Source organism: Eurosta solidaginis, chromosome 3 (genome assembly GCF_040869045.1).
Source record: "Eurosta solidaginis isolate ZX-2024a chromosome 3, ASM4086904v1, whole genome shotgun sequence".
NCBI lineage: Eukaryota > Metazoa > Arthropoda > Insecta > Diptera > Tephritidae > Eurosta > Eurosta solidaginis.
In genome coordinates, this window is record NC_090321.1 from 93,098,937 (window position 1) to 93,117,351 (window position 18,415).

The window sequence follows — 18,415 nt, forward strand, 5'->3', positions numbered from 1 at the left end:
AGCTTTCTTGCAAGCTTCGAGGCCACTTCACCGAGAAATCTCTCTCGAATACATTCCTTCATTCCAGTTCATTTTCAATCAGGACTCTCTGCAAAGGCAATTAATTAATTAATATTTAAATAAATTTTCTTTAATATAATGGATACCTATAAACGCCAAGCAGAGGCAGTGACTGAGTTTGAAAATGACTATCATGATATGTCTCCTTCAGACCATACAAAACACACCCTCTTAGTCCAAAAGGAGGAGTTGAAATCGCTATGGGAGAAGGCGAAGCAGACATATGAGGAACTCTTGAGCTCCTCAGAACTGGAGGCAAAAGAGCTGTCGGCTATCAAAAAGAAGCACAAAATTGCATACTTCAGCTTTCTCAAGTGCCAGGCAGCGATGGCTGAACTCTCGGAAAAACTTGAGAAAGCTGAAAAGAAAGAAGAAAGCTCAGGAGACAGGGAATATCGCGTGCGCCTGCCTCCGCGTGATACGGACGTTTTCAATGGAGATTACCTTTCTTGGCCTTCATTTCGAGACATGTTCACTGCTATATATATACGTAACAAAAACCTAGAAGCAGTAGAAAAATTATATTATTTAAACCAAAAGACTCAAGGTGAGTCCAAAGAGATAGTTGGGCGATGTCCTTTAACGAAAGACGGTTTCGAAACAGCGTGGAAAAATCTTTGTGACAGATACGAAAATAAACGTATCTTAGTAAATGCCCAATTAAAAATTCTTTTTAGTTTGAAAGCAGTTGTGAGTGAATGCGGTAGCTCTATAAAGAAACTGCAACGTGAAATAAATAATTGCATCTCGGCGCTCCAGTGTCATCACATAGACATATCAAACTGGGATGCAATTATAACATATCTATGTTCCACAAAACTGCCAGAAACCACACTGGCACTCTGGGAACAAACAATTGAAGACAAAACGGAAATTTCAAAATGGGCAGATATGGATAGATTCTTATCCAATCGTTTCCAAACCTTAGAAACCGTGACTGATCTGAGAGGGGATACAGTTTCCAAAACCTCAAAGCCACAAGTATCTCGTTCGACAACAGATACATCTGCTAAAAAATTAGGGTCCTATCAGGCAAGTGTAAGTGTAGCCAAACCTACGTGTAAGATGTGCAAAAGTCCTGCACATCGAATTTCAAAGTGTGAAAAGTTCTTACGTTTAACACCCAATAAACGGTTTGAACAAATTAAGAGCAGCCGTGGGTTTATAAACTGCCTTTCTGCTGGCCATTCGGTGACAAAGTGCACCAGTCAAATGAACTGTGCCACATGTCATTTAAGACATCATACACTGCTTCATATTTCGAATCAGCCAAAACCAACAAATACTTCTGACACTATCGGAGCATCTACCTCACGGGAAGCTCAAATACGACGCAATGCTGAAAGAGAAAACGCTCCTATTAATAATGTGAACTCATGTTTCGCAAACACAAATAAAGGGGTATTACTAGGGACAGCTCAGGTTAATATTCGTTTTAATGGAGTTGACTATTCGGCGAGAGCCCTAATAGACTCGGGATCTGAATGCTCATTCATTACCGAGAAACTAAACGCAGAATTAATCTGCCATCCAAACACCTGCATGCCCAAGTTTCGGGCATCAATAATACAATGTCTGCACAAATAAAAGAAGCGTGCAACATACAGTTGCTGTCACCAACAGACCCATTAATCGAGATCAATACGATCATGCTGGTTTTACCACAATTAACAGGGAATCTTCCAACTTGCCAAATAAACGCAATGACTAGGCAAGCATTCCCTGACTGGCTGACAAAAGATTCTTTGTCAATGAGCCAGTCGACTTAATTCTGGGCGGAGACATATACCCCCAAATTATGCTAGGCGGTATTAGGAAGGACGTGCTAAACACATCAATAGCACAGGAAACGGTGTTCGGCTGGATTTTGACAGGCCGGACAGATGCGGTTGATACAAATAAGACCCTAGTTTCATATTTCAATGAGGTCACTTTAGATAAACAATTGGCGGCTTTTTGGGAGATAGAGGAAATTCCAAAGAAAAGGAGCATCAATAACGATGACACTTACTGCGAGGAGCTATACAAATCCACAACAGTTCGGAACAACGATGGCAAATACGTAGTCTCCTTACCCTTTAGGAAAGAGTTTAACTTAGGCCCCTCATTAAGAAGTGCGTGTTCTCAATTTTATCGCAACGAGACACGACTTGCGATAAACCCAGTCCTTCAAACGGAATACAATAGAGTTGTATCCGAATATGAAACTTTAGGGCACATGAAACAACTAGGCAATATTTCGCCAGACTCAAATGACTGTTACTTCCTACCTCACCATGCTGTTATAAAGGAGGGAAGTACAACGACAAAAGTCAGAGTCGTATTTAATGCATCTTGTCCTACCACTAATGGCAAAAGTCTAAATGATGCCTTATATCCAGGTCCGATTCTTCAATCCGACCTGACAATTCTTATACTACGTTGGCGGCTGTTCAAATACGTATTTAATAGCGACATAGAGAAAATGTATCGCCAAATATGGGTCAATGAAGACCAAACAAAATATCAGCGAATCATATTTCGCAAATGCCCCGAAAACCCAATTAACATTCACGAATTGAAAACAGTAACCTTTGGTGTTAATTGTGCTCCGTATCTTGCGATTCGGACGCTGCACCAACTGGCTGATGACGTGAAGACATCGCATCCAATGGCAGCAGATATCCTGCGAAATTTCATGTACGTTGATGACGTACTCGCCGGTGGACACAGCATCGAAATTGCAATCAAGGCAAGGGACGAGATATCATCGGCATTGCAATCGGCAGGTTTCCCATTGCGAAAATGGACGTCCAACTGCAAGAATATTCTACAGGGTATACCGAAGCACACTTATTAAGCGAGGATTTTCTTGAGTTTGAAGACACCAGCATGGTAAAAGCACTCGGTATCAGATGGAACGCTCATTTCGACTACTTCTACTTTGCAGCGAAACCATTTGATAATAACCCTACTGTAACAAAAAGGTCAATACTGTCTGCGATAGCAAAACTTTTCGACCCTATTGGCTGGCTGGCACCAGTCGTAATTGTAGCCAAAATTATAATGCAAAATATTTGGTTGGAAGGCACTGGTTGGGACGAAGAAGTATCACCAACTACTCTAGATCGTTGGACCGCATTTATGCAAAATTACGGAAAAATCAACGATATCCGCATACCGCGATGGGTTCATTTTACCCCAAAGGACAGCGTCGAAATACACGGATTCAGCGATGCTTTGGAAAAAGCATATGCCGCCACTGTTTTCCTGAGGGTACAAACGAAGGATCAAGTCTTCACCAACTTGCTGATGGCCAAGACGAGAGTAGCCCCGGTCAAAACTATATCATTGCCACGATTGGAACTCTGCGGCGCAGTCCTACTTGCAGAAATGATAGAGTCGGCCATAGAAAATATGCAACTTTCCAATATTAAAGTAACCCTTTGGACAGATTCAACTATAGTACTGGCATGGATCCGAAAACCACCATGCTCGTGGTCAACGTTTGTGGCACATCGAATAACGAAAATCATCAACAAAGTTGGAGACAAAGTATGGCGGCATGTAGACTCTGCGTCAAACCCTGCAGATTTGGCGAGCAGAGGCCTCCTCGCTTCGGATCTAATCGACAATTCTTTGTGGTGGCAGGGACCTTCTTGGTTACAAGAAGACAACGGAAATTGGCCAACACAAGAAGAAGATTACAACACGAATATCGAAGAAAAGAGGGTGAAAGTTCATGCAACATCGGTCAAAAACAACTTTGATCTTATGGATAGGTTTTCCGATTTACCAAGGGCTTTGCGGGTTATATCCTATATTCTTCGGTTTTTCCAGAATACGCACCCAACAAATAAAGCCTCCTTTAAAAGGGATTCTCATTCTATAGCCTCTGACGAAATAGAAAAACAACACGAAGATTGATAACAGTATGCCAAAGGCATCATTATCAAGAAGAGTACGCAAATTTTAAGTCAGGAAAACTAATAAATGGCAAGAGTGAGATTTTACCCCTGAATCCATATATAGACGAAGAAGGCATCATTCGAACTGGGGGCGGACTGGGACATCCAAAGACATGTCTCATAACGAAAGTCATCCCATTATTCTTCCATATACTTGCAGGTTATCCAGACTTATAGTTCAATCCTCTCATGAGACCACCCTGCATGGAGGGAACCAGCTGATGCTACGTCATATGCGCACTCAGTACTGGATCCCACGCGTTAAAGTCATGATAAGGTCGGTTATCCACAACTGTAAGGTCTGTACTATTTACAGGAAGCGGACACAAACGCAACTTATGGGGATCCTTCCGAAAGAGCGCACCACCTTTACTAGGGCCTTCACTAACTCTGGGGTAGATTTCGCGGGACTATTCGATATAAAATCCTACCGAGGGAGGGGATGTCGAATTTCAAAAGCATACGTTTGCCTGTTTGTCTGCTTCTCGACGAAAGCCATCCATCTAGACGCGACAAACGACCTTAATACCGGGTCCTTCCTAGCTGCCTTCGCCAGATTTGTATCCAGGCGAGGTTGTCCGAAAAACGACTCCGACAATGGTACTAACTTTGTCGGAGCTTCGCGATCGTTACGATCCGAGTTTAAGGCATTTCTGCGTGAAGCAAGGGACGGAACATTGAATAAATACAGCCATCACACTTTAGAATGGCATTTTATACCGCCAAGCACTCCTCACATGGGAGGTTTGTGGGAAGCGGGGGTAAAAAGTTTTAAGACCCACTTTAAAAAGATCGCGTCCGATCATAAATATACTTTCGAAAAGTTTACAACCCTCTTATGTCGAATTGAGGCCTGCCTCAACTCGAGACCTCTAAGTCCCTCATCCAACGACCCCTCCGACCTGGAGCCGCTTACTCCAGGCCATTTTCTCGTAGGTGGGCATCTTTTAGCTCCACCTGAACTCGATTGCAGTGAAAACCCTGCCGCAATAGTAAACCGATGACAAAAGATGAGAGCCCTTCATCAAACCTTTTGCAAAAGATGGAAAGCGGAATATCTCACCGAGATCCAGAAACGGTATATATGGAAACATCCACAATCCAAACTAAAACCAGGGGACCTTATCGTCATAAAAGAGGATAACCTACAACCAAACGAGTGGAGAATGGGGAGAATCGTCAACACACATCCAGGTTCCGTTAACCGTGTACGTGTTGTTGACGTCAATACAATCAAAGGAGAAATTACGAGACCAATAGCGAAATTGGTACTACTTCCGCCCAACGACAACGAAAATGAACTTTAATAGTCCATATTCCTTTATCCCAAAAAACCCAGCTCTCGTTCACCCCGAACGAGGCCAACACAAATAACCCAGCTCTCGTTCCCCCGAACGAGGCCAACACACCCTAACGCAGATTCACTATCTGCCGCAGAATACAATTGAATCATTTTTTTTCTCATCATCATAAAAATTCAACTGCCTATTGCCAAATTCCTCAAACGGGTTTTTGGGTTTGCGATATCTGACACATTGCACCCGCAACCGCTTGGGCTTAAATGTATAATAATTTTTTTTTCAACTTTGATCACTTAAATGAGTATCCAAATCTGTTATTTACATTTCTTTACAACAGTTTAATAAAATAAACTACCTATGTATACTGAGCCTCGTCCGTCCGGATGTCACGTTGTTTAAAAGTTTTCCCAGATTATTTAACGAATTATTGAATTGCTTCAAATGAATGTTTTCATACATTTAAAGCGATACGGGCAATCCCCGCCTAACTCATACAAATAGAAAACATTGGGTAATTCGTTGTAGTTCCATAAATGGAACACAAACAGCAACATTACCAAGTTTCTTTGAAAACCGCCTTACCTACAAGCATAACTTTAACACATAATTACATACGATGTATGTAGCGTGTAACAGAACAAAATATGCAAAGAAGGCAATTGGGAGAACTTTTCAACAGCTACGGCAAGACGCGGCTGAATACGCTGGTAACACTTCAACCACTTCATCATCGGGTCCAAATCTCACTCCCGGGATCAAAGGCTTCGAAGAGTTCTGACCAAAGCTCTCAGCTGAGTATGTAATGTTCGGTTACACCCGAACTTAGCCTTCCTTACTTGTTAACATTAAAACCCCACACCCAAATTATCAAATCTTACAGTTCATATCCAGTCCTGCTTTAGCACGGCAATCAATTTCATCATCACGTGCAGCTGATAAGCCTTAAAATTAACAATAACCCTTCTTTTCGCTCACTGAATTTTTCACAAATTTTGAGAAACGCCATTTCTGCGATCAATAATCATATTTACCCTAGTAATGTCACGACAGACCTGCAACCAGCGCCTACTATTTAGCGCAGGTTCTTTCTTGAAAGTATCATCCAATGAACCGCGGCGCACCCAATGGATACTAAATAGCGGAAATAAAACCTCGAGAAATCTTACAAACACCCAGCAACCGGCTGTTTCAAAAGCATAAAATTTTAAGCAAAAATTTTCGGCAGAATAGATAAATAAATTCAGTGTGAAAATGCTGCAATGCGAGGAACTGAAGGAAGATGAAGTTCCCTCAAATACGCTGGAACAGTTTACGGAATTGGATCAAGTACTTGAAACGATCGATACAATGAAGTACTGCGATGTATCAGGCTCTGAACGGAATTACGAAAGATATACGGAAGTTTTGTCCAGATCCCAAGAGCAGCCTCATTTACTTGATCCATATTTGGGATTTGTTGTTGGGGCGATTGTTGGCAAAAGTGCACGATAAAGCAATACCAGAAAATGCAATTCATACTGCATTTAAATATATGTATATGCTTAGTAAAGTGCGTACATATAAAGTGGTGGTAAAATTCTTGCCACACGAATTGACTGACTTGGAATTCGCATTGGATTTGGTCGAACGCCAAAATCCGACAACATAATAACTGAGAAACGCGTTATACGTTATTACTTTGGATGTCAATACTGGTTTTGAATCCATTCCATATGTCACGTCTAGACGCCTATACCACAACTGCTAGTGATGCAGGCCACCCTGCAATTACTGATGGGAACGGCATAAATGATGTTAAAATATTAATGAATCACGCACAAACGAAATCTAAAATGGAACGCATTTTTGATATTTGTCAACTTTATTCGGCCAACAAATGATACATGCAGTAATATGCAGCATATTTAGCTGCGAAATACTTGGTACGCGCCGATATTAAAGATATTTACTTGGAACGTTATTTGGACGAGATAACGTCGGTGCTGAGTGAATTGGATCACAAGGCAGAAGAACAGGGTGGCGCAGGCAAAAAGATTGCTTTCAAATCAATTATTAACTGAATTCAATGAATTAATCCCAAAATATGTTCAACGTGATCTCTATCGTGGTATGAGCGGTGAAATAATGAAAACTTGTAGTACTGATTTCATTAAGAATTGTAGTATGGCACGCATTGAGATATCGATCACAAGTCTTGACTCTTGGCAATATATTGTGGATAAGTGTTTGCTAAATAAAGCTGCAGTTATACGTGAAAGTGCCATAGCTGCTTTTGCCGAACTTTGTCGCGCCTTCTATAACATTGAAGATCGTTCAGAAGCAAATGCTGAAATTATTCATGTTTATCTAAAGGGTGCCAATAATAATTTGGAAGAGCATATACATACGTATGGGTTATATAAGCGCAGGCATTGGACAGCTAACTGAATCTTTAATAAAATATTCTTCGGCAGCATTATTCGAATTCCTACGCACACACCCCGCAGAAGTGCCACGTTTGTGTAAGGAGGTGGTTACTAATTTCGAAGAGAATGTCATGCATGAGCGAGTCACATATCCAATGATGAACTTTTTAGATATTTTAATAAGCTCAGGGACCATTAACGATGTATTATTGGACAACTCGAATACATTTGGCGAAGTTATCGCCTGTTGAACATCGAAACAAAAGGACACAAAAAACTATAAAAACTAATATCGAGCATACATGTCTATTGCCAGTTGGTGCAAGTGCCACATCTTTGCAAACGTATTCTATCTAAATTGGCCATATTCATTGGACTCGCTCATGTGCACGTACGCAAAACGAGTGCTACTAAATTATATGAATTTTTGGCATTCCGTGCTGACGCTTGTGACATTCCCGAAGAGAATATGGATGTAATATTAAATTTACTATCGGAGACTGATTGGGGCTTGCCACTGGTTACAGTGCGGCCCATACGTAATCAATGGGTATTAAAGCACCAGTCAGCGGCGCTGTAGCGAGTACAAGCACTGCTCCAATAGATACGGCGGCCAGCTTTGCAATGTATCGGATTGGTCAAGCGGGTGCAGATGTCAGGACAGCGCAAGAAATGCCACATTAAATTGATGTAAGATGTCGTTGTATGACAACTTATGGCATTTATTTTTTCAACAATGCGGTGTGCTTGTAGCAAACGCGTATCTTTTCTTAAAAAGTATTTTAACATTTGATATTATTTAAACATCAATTGTATTATTATGCAGGAATGAAGGCAATGGCCAACATTGCTAGTTGCACACAATTATGATATGATATGAATGCGTTGCCTTGGAATGGACAAATGTTGCCGCTTTCTTTATTTTGTGTTTTTTTTTTTTTTTGTAGTATTTATTAGTATATCATAATGCTGTTTGTGTGTTAGCCAAGCGCACATAGCACGCGTATCTCTTACGCCTGCCCAACCGGTCTGAAATTGTTATACGATGTGTGTCGAAGATTCAATTTTCAAATCAACATTAGCGCCGCCAAAACGCGTCGCAGAAATTCACCAAAGAAGTCCAAAACTGCAAAAACCCACGTTCCTACAAATAATAGCATCAACAATAATGATACTTACCAAACCACAACAGAATCCGGGCAAACATTTGCTACAGAGGTTGACAAACATCCGGCTGGTAATCCAACACATGTCAAAGGCAGTATAATCTCACCGCAAACAGATACCCATTATTTTGCATTTGTGATAATTGGCTCGATCGCCGGCTTTGGGCTGGTGACAGGGGTGATACTTTGGGTCGTTTATCGTCATTGCAGCAGGCGTCCCACCTCTATAAATTTCGAAAATCCGCTATGTCGTAAATCCACCAAAGATCATTTTAGTTTGGAAAAGAATAACCTGCCGCGCTTGTACCCAAGTACGGTAGATGAAGAGTCCAAAGAGCCGCTGAACGACGATTCGTGAGACAACGCGTGTGTGTGAAATTTCTCTAATGAAGGAAGTGTAAGATTCGAGCACTGTTTAAATAAATATATGTTGTTCTCAAAAGTTAAACATGTCTAACATATTTCTCATACATATGCACAACACACGTTAATAAAAAACCATATTACGCATTATAGAAATTTTCTCACCACCGCGTGTTTTACCTCAATTATTTTTTTTTCCATTCAGGAAATGGGAAAGCGTAGCAGACGTCAAAATCTCTACATTTAATGTCTGACTGTCAATGATTATTGCAATACAAACGTTAGGCCTCATGCGCAAGAATCTCCCGCACTACACGTCATGCACTACACGCCGCACTACACGTCACGCATTACATGCCGCACGACATATCGATCACAACACGCCACACATGTCGCGTATTACATATCTCGACCAATCATTCATTTGGTCGAGATTTAAAATACTTAATTCCACGAATCTCAACATTATCGACAATACACGTCAAAATAATGTTGAATGGTGGAAGTGCAACTCTGTAATACCTTTTCAGCCAGGTTTGGAACCGTTCCGTTTGGTGGCAGGCCACTTGTTGTGAAAACAAAGTTCACCACAAATCAAAAATAAATTTTAGGACTACTTCGGTGACATCTACCGACATAAATCAAATTATAAATGTACTAAAGGCGCTAAAGCAACAGCCACATCGCATGGATGCGTGCTAAATCCGTTTTTTCTTCCTTTCTTTGCGCGCATAAGTATTTACTTATGGCCTTTAATTTTTTATTTCAATAAAATGTTTTTTTTCTCTTGCGAAAATATATGAGAGATAATATTTTTTTTTTTTTGTGCTTACGCCACCCAAACAACATTCCGCCAACCTCAATTTGGGCATGATCAATGATACCAATATTCTTTCAGATCATGACCCGTTTCGAAACTCTATTGGCCAAGTCAGAGGGGAGCGCCAAGCGCTTCGACGTCGCCTGCCAGCTCTGCGGTAGAAACCATAGTATGAGGCTCTGCGCTGAGTACACAGGCAAGTCGCCCGATGAAAGGTTACGGGCTGTCCTACTACATAAATACTGCCCGAATTGTTTGTCGCCGTTTCATCGCGTTGACAAGTGCAAAAGTAAATATCGCTGCAAACGGTGCCAGCAAAAGCACCACACCACTCTCCATCTAGATGAGCGTCTTTCCGAACGCGATGATGCAACAACTATTGGCGACGACAACCCGTCCGATGACACGTTGTCAATCCACCTAATGGGGCCGACAAAGTCCTGGGCTCAGCAGGTGGAGGAGGAAGAAATGGAGGAGGAGAGAGCAAAGGCGGAGGAAGAAAGAGGTAAAACGGAGACAACAAGACCGTCAACGGTCAACCAGGGGATGCGCAGTTTCCGGCCGCTGTTACAAGATGAAAAAAGCGCGGCGAAAGCAAACAAACGTCGAAACGAACGAGGAAACTGGCGGCACCGCGACATTGGACTCCAAGGAGGCCCGACCAAGTCATCCAAACGCGGAAGACAGCAGCGGCGAGATAAAACGACGCCATACCATTCTGACGCCCAAAATATATAAGCACTATTGCGTGGTACACCGGAAGGCTTCCGAACCGGCCGGCTGCTCCCAGCCACTCCAGCGCCCATCATGCGGTCTTTCGTTCCCATTGCGCCGACGGCCATCGTACGCGTCGAATCGCGTGGGCACCTACACTTGGTTCGTGCGATCATTGATCCCTGCGCCGCCAGCACCATCGTCGATGCAGAGCTGGTACGCGATTTGCAGTTAGAGCGCCAAGGACCAGGGCAATGCACACTTATTCTGCGCGACAAGTTCGGGTCAACGACTCATGTCACTACCCAAGCCGCCGTGGTCAACGGCCACTATCGGTTGAGTCCGCCATCCAATGTGGATCCAAAGGTTGCCGTTCTATTTGAATTTATGCGGCTTGCAGATCCGCAGTTCTACCGCTCATCGCCAGTTCGTCTTACACTCGTCGCTGATATATACGCCGAACTGATGGTGAGCGGAACGCCAGCAACAACAGTTGGCGGACTTCTGACCCAACCGACCGTATTCGGGCTGGTAGTCTCAGGGGCCTGCCAAAAATAGGAGCCTTTCATAAAAACTAAGTAATTACTGCACGGAATTTAAAACCACGTACGTATTTTTAATAACTTCTTTTCTTTTTCTTCACAGGACAACGATACACGAAGTCCATTGTGCGACGTGCAGTGCTTGCAGTCCGCATCTGCACATCGACATAACGCCTTACTGGACGTGCGATCACGTGTCATTCCTTTTTTTTTCTTTTCAGTTTTTTTTCTTTGTTGCTTACGGCAAGGGGGCTGGTATGTTTAGGCCACAGGCTGACTCATTACTCCTTGAATATCATACGGAAGTATTGTTAAAAAATCAATTGATATTCTTTGGCGCACAGGATAAAGAGTAGCTGTAAGGTTCAAGTTACAGGAAGTATATACATGTACATACGTCAGTATCTGCAAAATATTACCCCTCAACATTGAATATTAAATCAGCAACTGTCAATACAAAACAAGAAGCGAAAAGATATATTTAAGAGTGAAAAAAAAAAATGTTCAATACTGGTAGCTTATATTTGCTATTGCAACGTTTTCAATATCGAATGCACAAAACTCTTAGTTGCCTTAATGTTCTTACCAAATTTCGTTAAAATTTGTCGCTTTTTGTTTGAATTTGCTATTGAAAGTTTTGTGTGCCTAGCAGAACCATTTAAAAAAATATAAATACGGGGCGCGATAGCTTCCGAAAAGATTTTAGGCCAGGCTTCTATTTCAGTTGCGTCGTGCTTCTTTTTTAATTTTTTTTACAAATTGTCGGGACGGGACCTACATGTTTTACACCGACTCCGAACGGCAACTGTAAGGCACTACTGAAACACACTGATGTGAAATATCAGTATACTCTGGTTAAATACCGCAAGGGTGTTGCATTTGTCACCATTAGACATTAAACATTTTTTAAAGTGGGCGTGGCTGCCAACCGGTTTTGTTAATTGCAAGGTGTACATATAACAATCTCCATGTCAAACCCTTAATGGCTTTTCAATTACAGCTTGCAAAACTTTACAATTTTTCTTTCTCCTTCTGCCAAGCCGATTTTCCAATATTTCACTAATTTTCTATTTTTTAAAGTCAACCAACATATCAAGCTTAGTCACTTTATAGTATTAGGTAATGCATTACCGAATTTTTGTAAATTTCTGTAACAATTTTTTTAAAGTGGGCGCGGTATATATATGTACATATATATAATAGTTAGGACAACCATCGCGCCAAGTTTCAATATGATATCTTCAACGGCTTTTGGTTTACGGTTAAAAAACTTCGAAATTTGCTTTTTCTAAATGTGGACATTACCACGCTCATTTCTTCAAATTTCTATTTTTAGCCATAAAGATAAGCAACATATTAAGTTCCATCATCTTATCTATCTTTGGTAATGGATTACCGCATTTTTTCTACAATTTCGATATTTCGATATCGGTGTTTATACCCTTCATGAAAATGAAATGTTTTATGTATGGAATTAGCGAGACTGGCTCAAACTGCTTTATAAAATGGTTTTTGTTATTGATAATTAGAAAGAGATGGCAAAGTTCACAAACGGCGATTGTTACTAGGACATGTTTCTGAATTTCAATTCTTCACCAGCTAGCTTCTCGGGAGCTGAGTATTGAACTCGAATCTCTAACATTCATACCAGTTTAAAGGCAGATGCCTTTAACCACTCAGCCATATGAATGCCCCGCTGTTCGCATTGCAATTTCTCAATTTACCAGTTAAAATTTTACCAAATGCTTACGTATATGGCACATCTTGTGGTCTGAGATATTGGTGGTATATGTAGTATATATCTAATAAAACCGATTTTTCAGATAATTAACTTTTCGGAATTTCTGCCCCATTTTGAAAGCTTGTAGCTTCAAATTTCACCAAACGATTACATGTATAGTATATAATGTGGTCTGAAATCGTAGAGATCGGTCGCAGATATAGTATTACAAACCGATTACACAGCGCCGTCCTTACTTGTTTTTAAAAGTGAATGTATAACAGTAAGGACAATCTTCTTCTATCAAATTTTTATTCGATGCTGATAATTTTGATGTATGGAAGTTTATATCCATCTCAATATAAACCCTTGTGTACAAATACACGTTGGATAAAAAAACACGTTGGATATAATAATATAAAAACTCATATAAATACATACATATTGTTAGCTCTGTTCACAAAGGTCATAAAGGCTTGGGTTCCTCGGAAAGCGGCGCCGCTAAAGAATGGCCGGTATATTTACCGTTATCAGCGCCACTGCTTCATTGTAAACCTCGGAACACGATCCTCAAATTTAATTCTGCAATTCGCTATATAGCGGCACCGCTTTCGAGAAAACCGGGAATTAACCAAACAATTTCAAATATTTCAGGTGAAGCAAAAAACATTTTTTCACCATCACTAAATGCTTCTACGGGTACTTCTATACGACAGCATGACACTATTAATACACGTCCAAAAATATCAAGAGGGGTATCAAACGACCCGTTTTGAATCCAGGATTGCGAATCCGAAAACTGAGGTCAACAATTTTGGGTATGTCAAGAGATATTTGCAAAATAAATTCAAATTTTCATGTGGTTGTAATGTTGATAATTTTGCGTACGCCCAAAAAAAATTGTGAACACAAGTGTTTTGCGCGGTTTTAGTTTTGGTCTCCAAACCGGTTATGGACCCACCCAGGGTAATTTGTTAAAAGCGTGGCCGAAGCCGCCAATGCAGGAAGGTGAACTGCGCAAAAATACTATGGGTCCCACCCCCGATTCGGAGCAGTCCTGGGTAATTTTTTGGTTTTTCATTAATATCTTTTGACATACGCAAAATTTTTGTCTTCCGTTTTCCATTCGCGATCCTGGATCCAAAACGCGTCTTTTCATACTCCTCTTGATATTTTTTGACATGTGTTAAAAGTGTCATGCATTCGAATTTCCCATCTGCGTTGCTTTTGGTTCTAACACTTTTAAATTTTTTTGCGGGTAATTTTAATATATAAAATCTGCGTAAAACCGCAGTTTCGAAAAATTTGTTGGCTAAAGCCTTTATGAATTAAACTAACGCTATGTATCTATGTAAAGTGCTCAATTAGGCTACCCAACATTGCAGGGCCTTTAAGAACATTCATTCCTTCACCCCACAGAAGTTGGTCAAGGCTTAAGGGCCTGGACAATTTGCCATATCCATATCCATATAAACCAGCTGATCCAATCAACTTATGGAAACCAATGTAAGTGGCCAATAGTGCCACTTCATAATGCCGTAGCCATAAACATATCACAGCTAACCAATTAGTTTTTGGTTTTTCACTATATCCATAAACTATAATTATTTGAGTTGGCAGAGATTGAAAATAATTGTTAAAAAATATTATGTTTTTTTGTATTTCAATGAAAAAACTATAAAATATAAAACAAAAAACCCTAAATCAACAAAAAAAGGCGATTTTTAAACTGTTTTTTATCTTTCAGAAACACAAAAATTTTATTTTTGAACATAATAGTGTGAACAAGTGCTTATGAGTTAAGCCTAAGTTATACCTCCTTTCATCCAAAATGAAATTCAAAGAAGAAAATGATCTTTCTACTGATACTTGTGTAGCAGGGACACCAAGAATGACTAAGGCTAATTCAAACAGCTCAGGAGATGTAAAGCGAATATTTTGATAATAAGTAAAAATGTCTTCATATACCGCCAAGCGTGTATGAAGGCCTTCAAAATTGTTTATTTCTGCAAATATATTAGTAAGTTCGGAAACTTCATATGAGGAACTACAGCTACTATATTTTGAGCCATCTCATCCAAAAAGGTACTGAGTTTCGAGCTTTGATGAGCGTTTATGAGCTCCTGGGCAACAGAGAGACATATTTAAGCAATTTTTTTAGCGCCCTGACGTATAAAATACCTATAAATTTGCTCCAGCCTAATATCAATTTTACTTTGTCCCCAGGGTGTGGGTGTGACAATGGTCTCATTCCGAGAGTTTTTACAACTACATACTACTATTCTTGAATTTTGAATTGCAATATACTGTAGGTTAATGCCTAATATTGAGCGGTCAAGCCGAGTAGGGGCGTCAATTTTAATTGAGACACATTTTTTTCCAACCACATTTTTTATTTCTATAGCACGATTACTTATTAACTCCATAACATTATGGGAGTTGACTGGATTCATTTTAAGGGCTTTGAAGATGGGAACAACCACCTCCCTGAACCCTTCACTGTCCAATTCCGACATTGGCCGCCCATCTTTTGTTACAATTTTTATTAACGAATTCTTAAAGGACTCTAGTCGTATATAGTATGAAATTTTAATTTCTTTTTTGGTGGTTCGCTATTTTCGAAATTAGCCCTGAAACCGTCTAGAAATCTTCCGTGCTTCCTTATTATGTGGAGTTTTAAATTTGTCAAATGTTCGCCTGCCAATTTTCTTTTGCACATTTTACTTTGCGAATTTTTTTCTTCCTTGTTATATTGGAAAACGTCTCTAATGGCATTGTTTGCTGCAACCCTATTCCTGCCCATGGTGTATTTACATGATATGATATTTACCCAGCTTATATACGCTTTAGATGTTTTTCTCAGAAAAATTTTCCATAATATTTTTTCTTTTGAGTTGTTCAAGTTTTTCAAAACAATAATCAGAGAAAGAACGAAAATTTTAAACTGTAAGGTTTTTTTGCCTTTGAATTTTAGTTTTCAACGAATATCTGAATGTTTGGCTTAACTTTCATGCTATTTTCAAAACCTTTTAAATTGTTAATAGATATTTTCGATGTCTGTGAGTTGGTGAATTTACTAACTTTTTATATATGTATTTTATATTTTGTTTTCGATATTTTTTGACTTCTTTTTATGGATAAATTTTTAGGTTAATTAATATGGTTAAGTAATAAAATAATTAAAAATAATTTTTTAAGTTAAACGGTTTTATTGAAAACAATACTTACATGAAGTAATAATAATACGAAAAGCTAGAAAATAATTAGGTAGGTCCTAGGTACTAGTCATCACACTCCTTATCAATATGTGGCGTTGATCAGACAATTAAATAAAAGCGTTGGGCGCGTGAAATTTCTAAAAATGTGACTGATTAAGGTTCAGTAAGTTTTACTTATGACTATCAGTAGATATATGACGCGTCCAACGCTTTTATTTAATTGTCTGATCAACGCCATAGATTGATAAGGAGTGTGATGACTAGTACCTAGGACCTACCTAATTATTTTCTAGCTTTTCGTATTATTATTACTTTATGCAAGTATTGTTTTCAATAAAACCGTTTAACTTAAACATTTTTTTTAATTATTTTATTTTCAAGTTTTTAGTCTTTATTTAATTGCCTATTATTTCTCATTCTATTTAGTTCATTTAGTGACTCAGTATTACAAGGACTCTTTCCTGACAATTTGTTACAACCTAAGTCCTCAATACATAATCCTTCCAAAGACTTTACTCGACTCTGCGCCACGTATGATTGTGCCTCCTCGAACTCCAAAATATTTTGATGTCACTTCTACCGGACTGTATGCAATATTTGTTCTAAATATGAGCCAATTCGGGCATCATAGGTCGCTTTCTATTCATGTATCTATGTATTATGTGTTCCAAATATGTGCAAAATCGGACCAAATATATGATTTTTGTGAATATCTCGATCCTTTCGCCACCTAGCGGCGATTTTTTTTTGATAGGTCGCTTTCAAATCTTGTATGTATTAAGTGTTCCAAATATGAGCCAAATCGGGCCACAAATACGATTTTTGCGAATATCTCGATCCATGCGCCACCTAGCGGCGATTTTCTTTCACAGGTCGATTTCTATTCTTGTATGTATTAAGTGTTCCAAATATGAGCCAAATCGGTCCACAAATACGATTTTTGCGAATATCTCGATCCATGCGCCACCTAGCGGCGATTTTTTCTTATTATTGCATTGTCATCGGGTTCTGAACTATATTCCAAGTTTCATGCTTGTAGCTTATCGGGAAGTTACTTAAATTTCAATTACAAAATTCGTTCACAACGGCCGTGCAGCCGTGCATGCGGCCATGCGGCCTGTCAACTTAAGCTAAATAAAGTCTATGTCAACTTTGTCATAGCCTTTAGTTCTGCCTCCACGATTTCTTGCTCTAACTTTTGCTTCTTTGGGGGAATACATTTTTGGTTAGATAATTCCATGCATGCGCTTTTCTGTCGAAAATTTGGCTTTTTGGTGCCCAAATATTCACAAAAGCGGAGGAGATAAGGTTTGAACCTGAAAACTCAAGGTGTCCGATTAACGTTGCATCCTAAACATTGCAGTAATTTGACACTTGAATTCATATTGTAACCAATTTAGGGAACCTCCGCTTATTTTACACCTTCTACTAACGTTCGTATCGCTAAACTGTTGAATAAATAACTCCAATATTCTGTATTGCAAAATGGTCTTTATTAGACTAATTTGGGAGTAGTACAATTATACTTGACAATAAAACTCCACTTCGCAACCAATAGCGTGCTTAAATCAAACTGCTTAGCCATGCTTGCGTGACATACGTTTGTGAGTATCCCTCTGCTGCCTTGTATGTATGTATGTGTGTACATGATGATTGATTTGTTTACGTACATACTGCTTATTATCGGCTTAGTGATGGTAGTATCGCTTAGTGATACTAATATTCGTCACAATATGTACACATTAGGGTTACCAAATTTACTAACTAACCAATTAAAATTATATTCAATAGTTTCAAAACAATTTTTGTAAAGAGAGTGTATTGTTTTTCACACGAGGGCACTCAAAGTTTAGATTATTGTGTTATGTGTCACTTTATTAAGGTGTTTTCGGAATTTTGTGGAATTCCGGAGTGTTGTTTTCACTTCTTTATGTTGCCATCTAGTATAATCGAGCACAGTGGCGGATCCAGGGTTGTGGAAAGAGGAATTTTTTTTTGAAATTTCGAAATTTTTTATCTACAGTTCCAAAGCTTTGGCCAGTTATTTCTCAAGCTAGACTTCGATGAAGGGAAATGCACAGAACTCTACAACTTTTATGAAGAATAACTGGATTGTTCCGATAGTGATTTCGTCTCTGAAGTTGAAATGTGGATGCAAC

The 18,415-nt window shown here is 39.5% G+C and overlaps 1 protein-coding gene and 1 pseudogene across 2 annotated transcripts in view; one reads left to right on the forward strand and one right to left on the reverse strand.

Moving 5' to 3' along the window:
* The window catches only part of betaTub60D (beta-Tubulin at 60D), a 110,415-nt gene that overhangs the window by 79,102 nt on the left and 12,898 nt on the right, over nucleotides 1–18,415 (reverse strand). The window contains exon 1 of one of the 2 annotated variants that reach the window (XM_067772765.1): nucleotides 8,893–9,409. The exons of the other annotated variant lie outside the window; for it this stretch is intronic. Coding sequence (XP_067628866.1) covers nucleotides 8,893–8,964 — 72 coding nt within the window. The 5' untranslated portion in view covers nucleotides 8,965–9,409. Of the gene's footprint in view, nucleotides 1–8,892; nucleotides 9,410–18,415 lie in introns of those variants that run through there. 2 annotated transcript variants of the gene reach the window in all.
* LOC137247283 (uncharacterized) lies at nucleotides 6,560–8,397 on the forward strand (annotated as a pseudogene).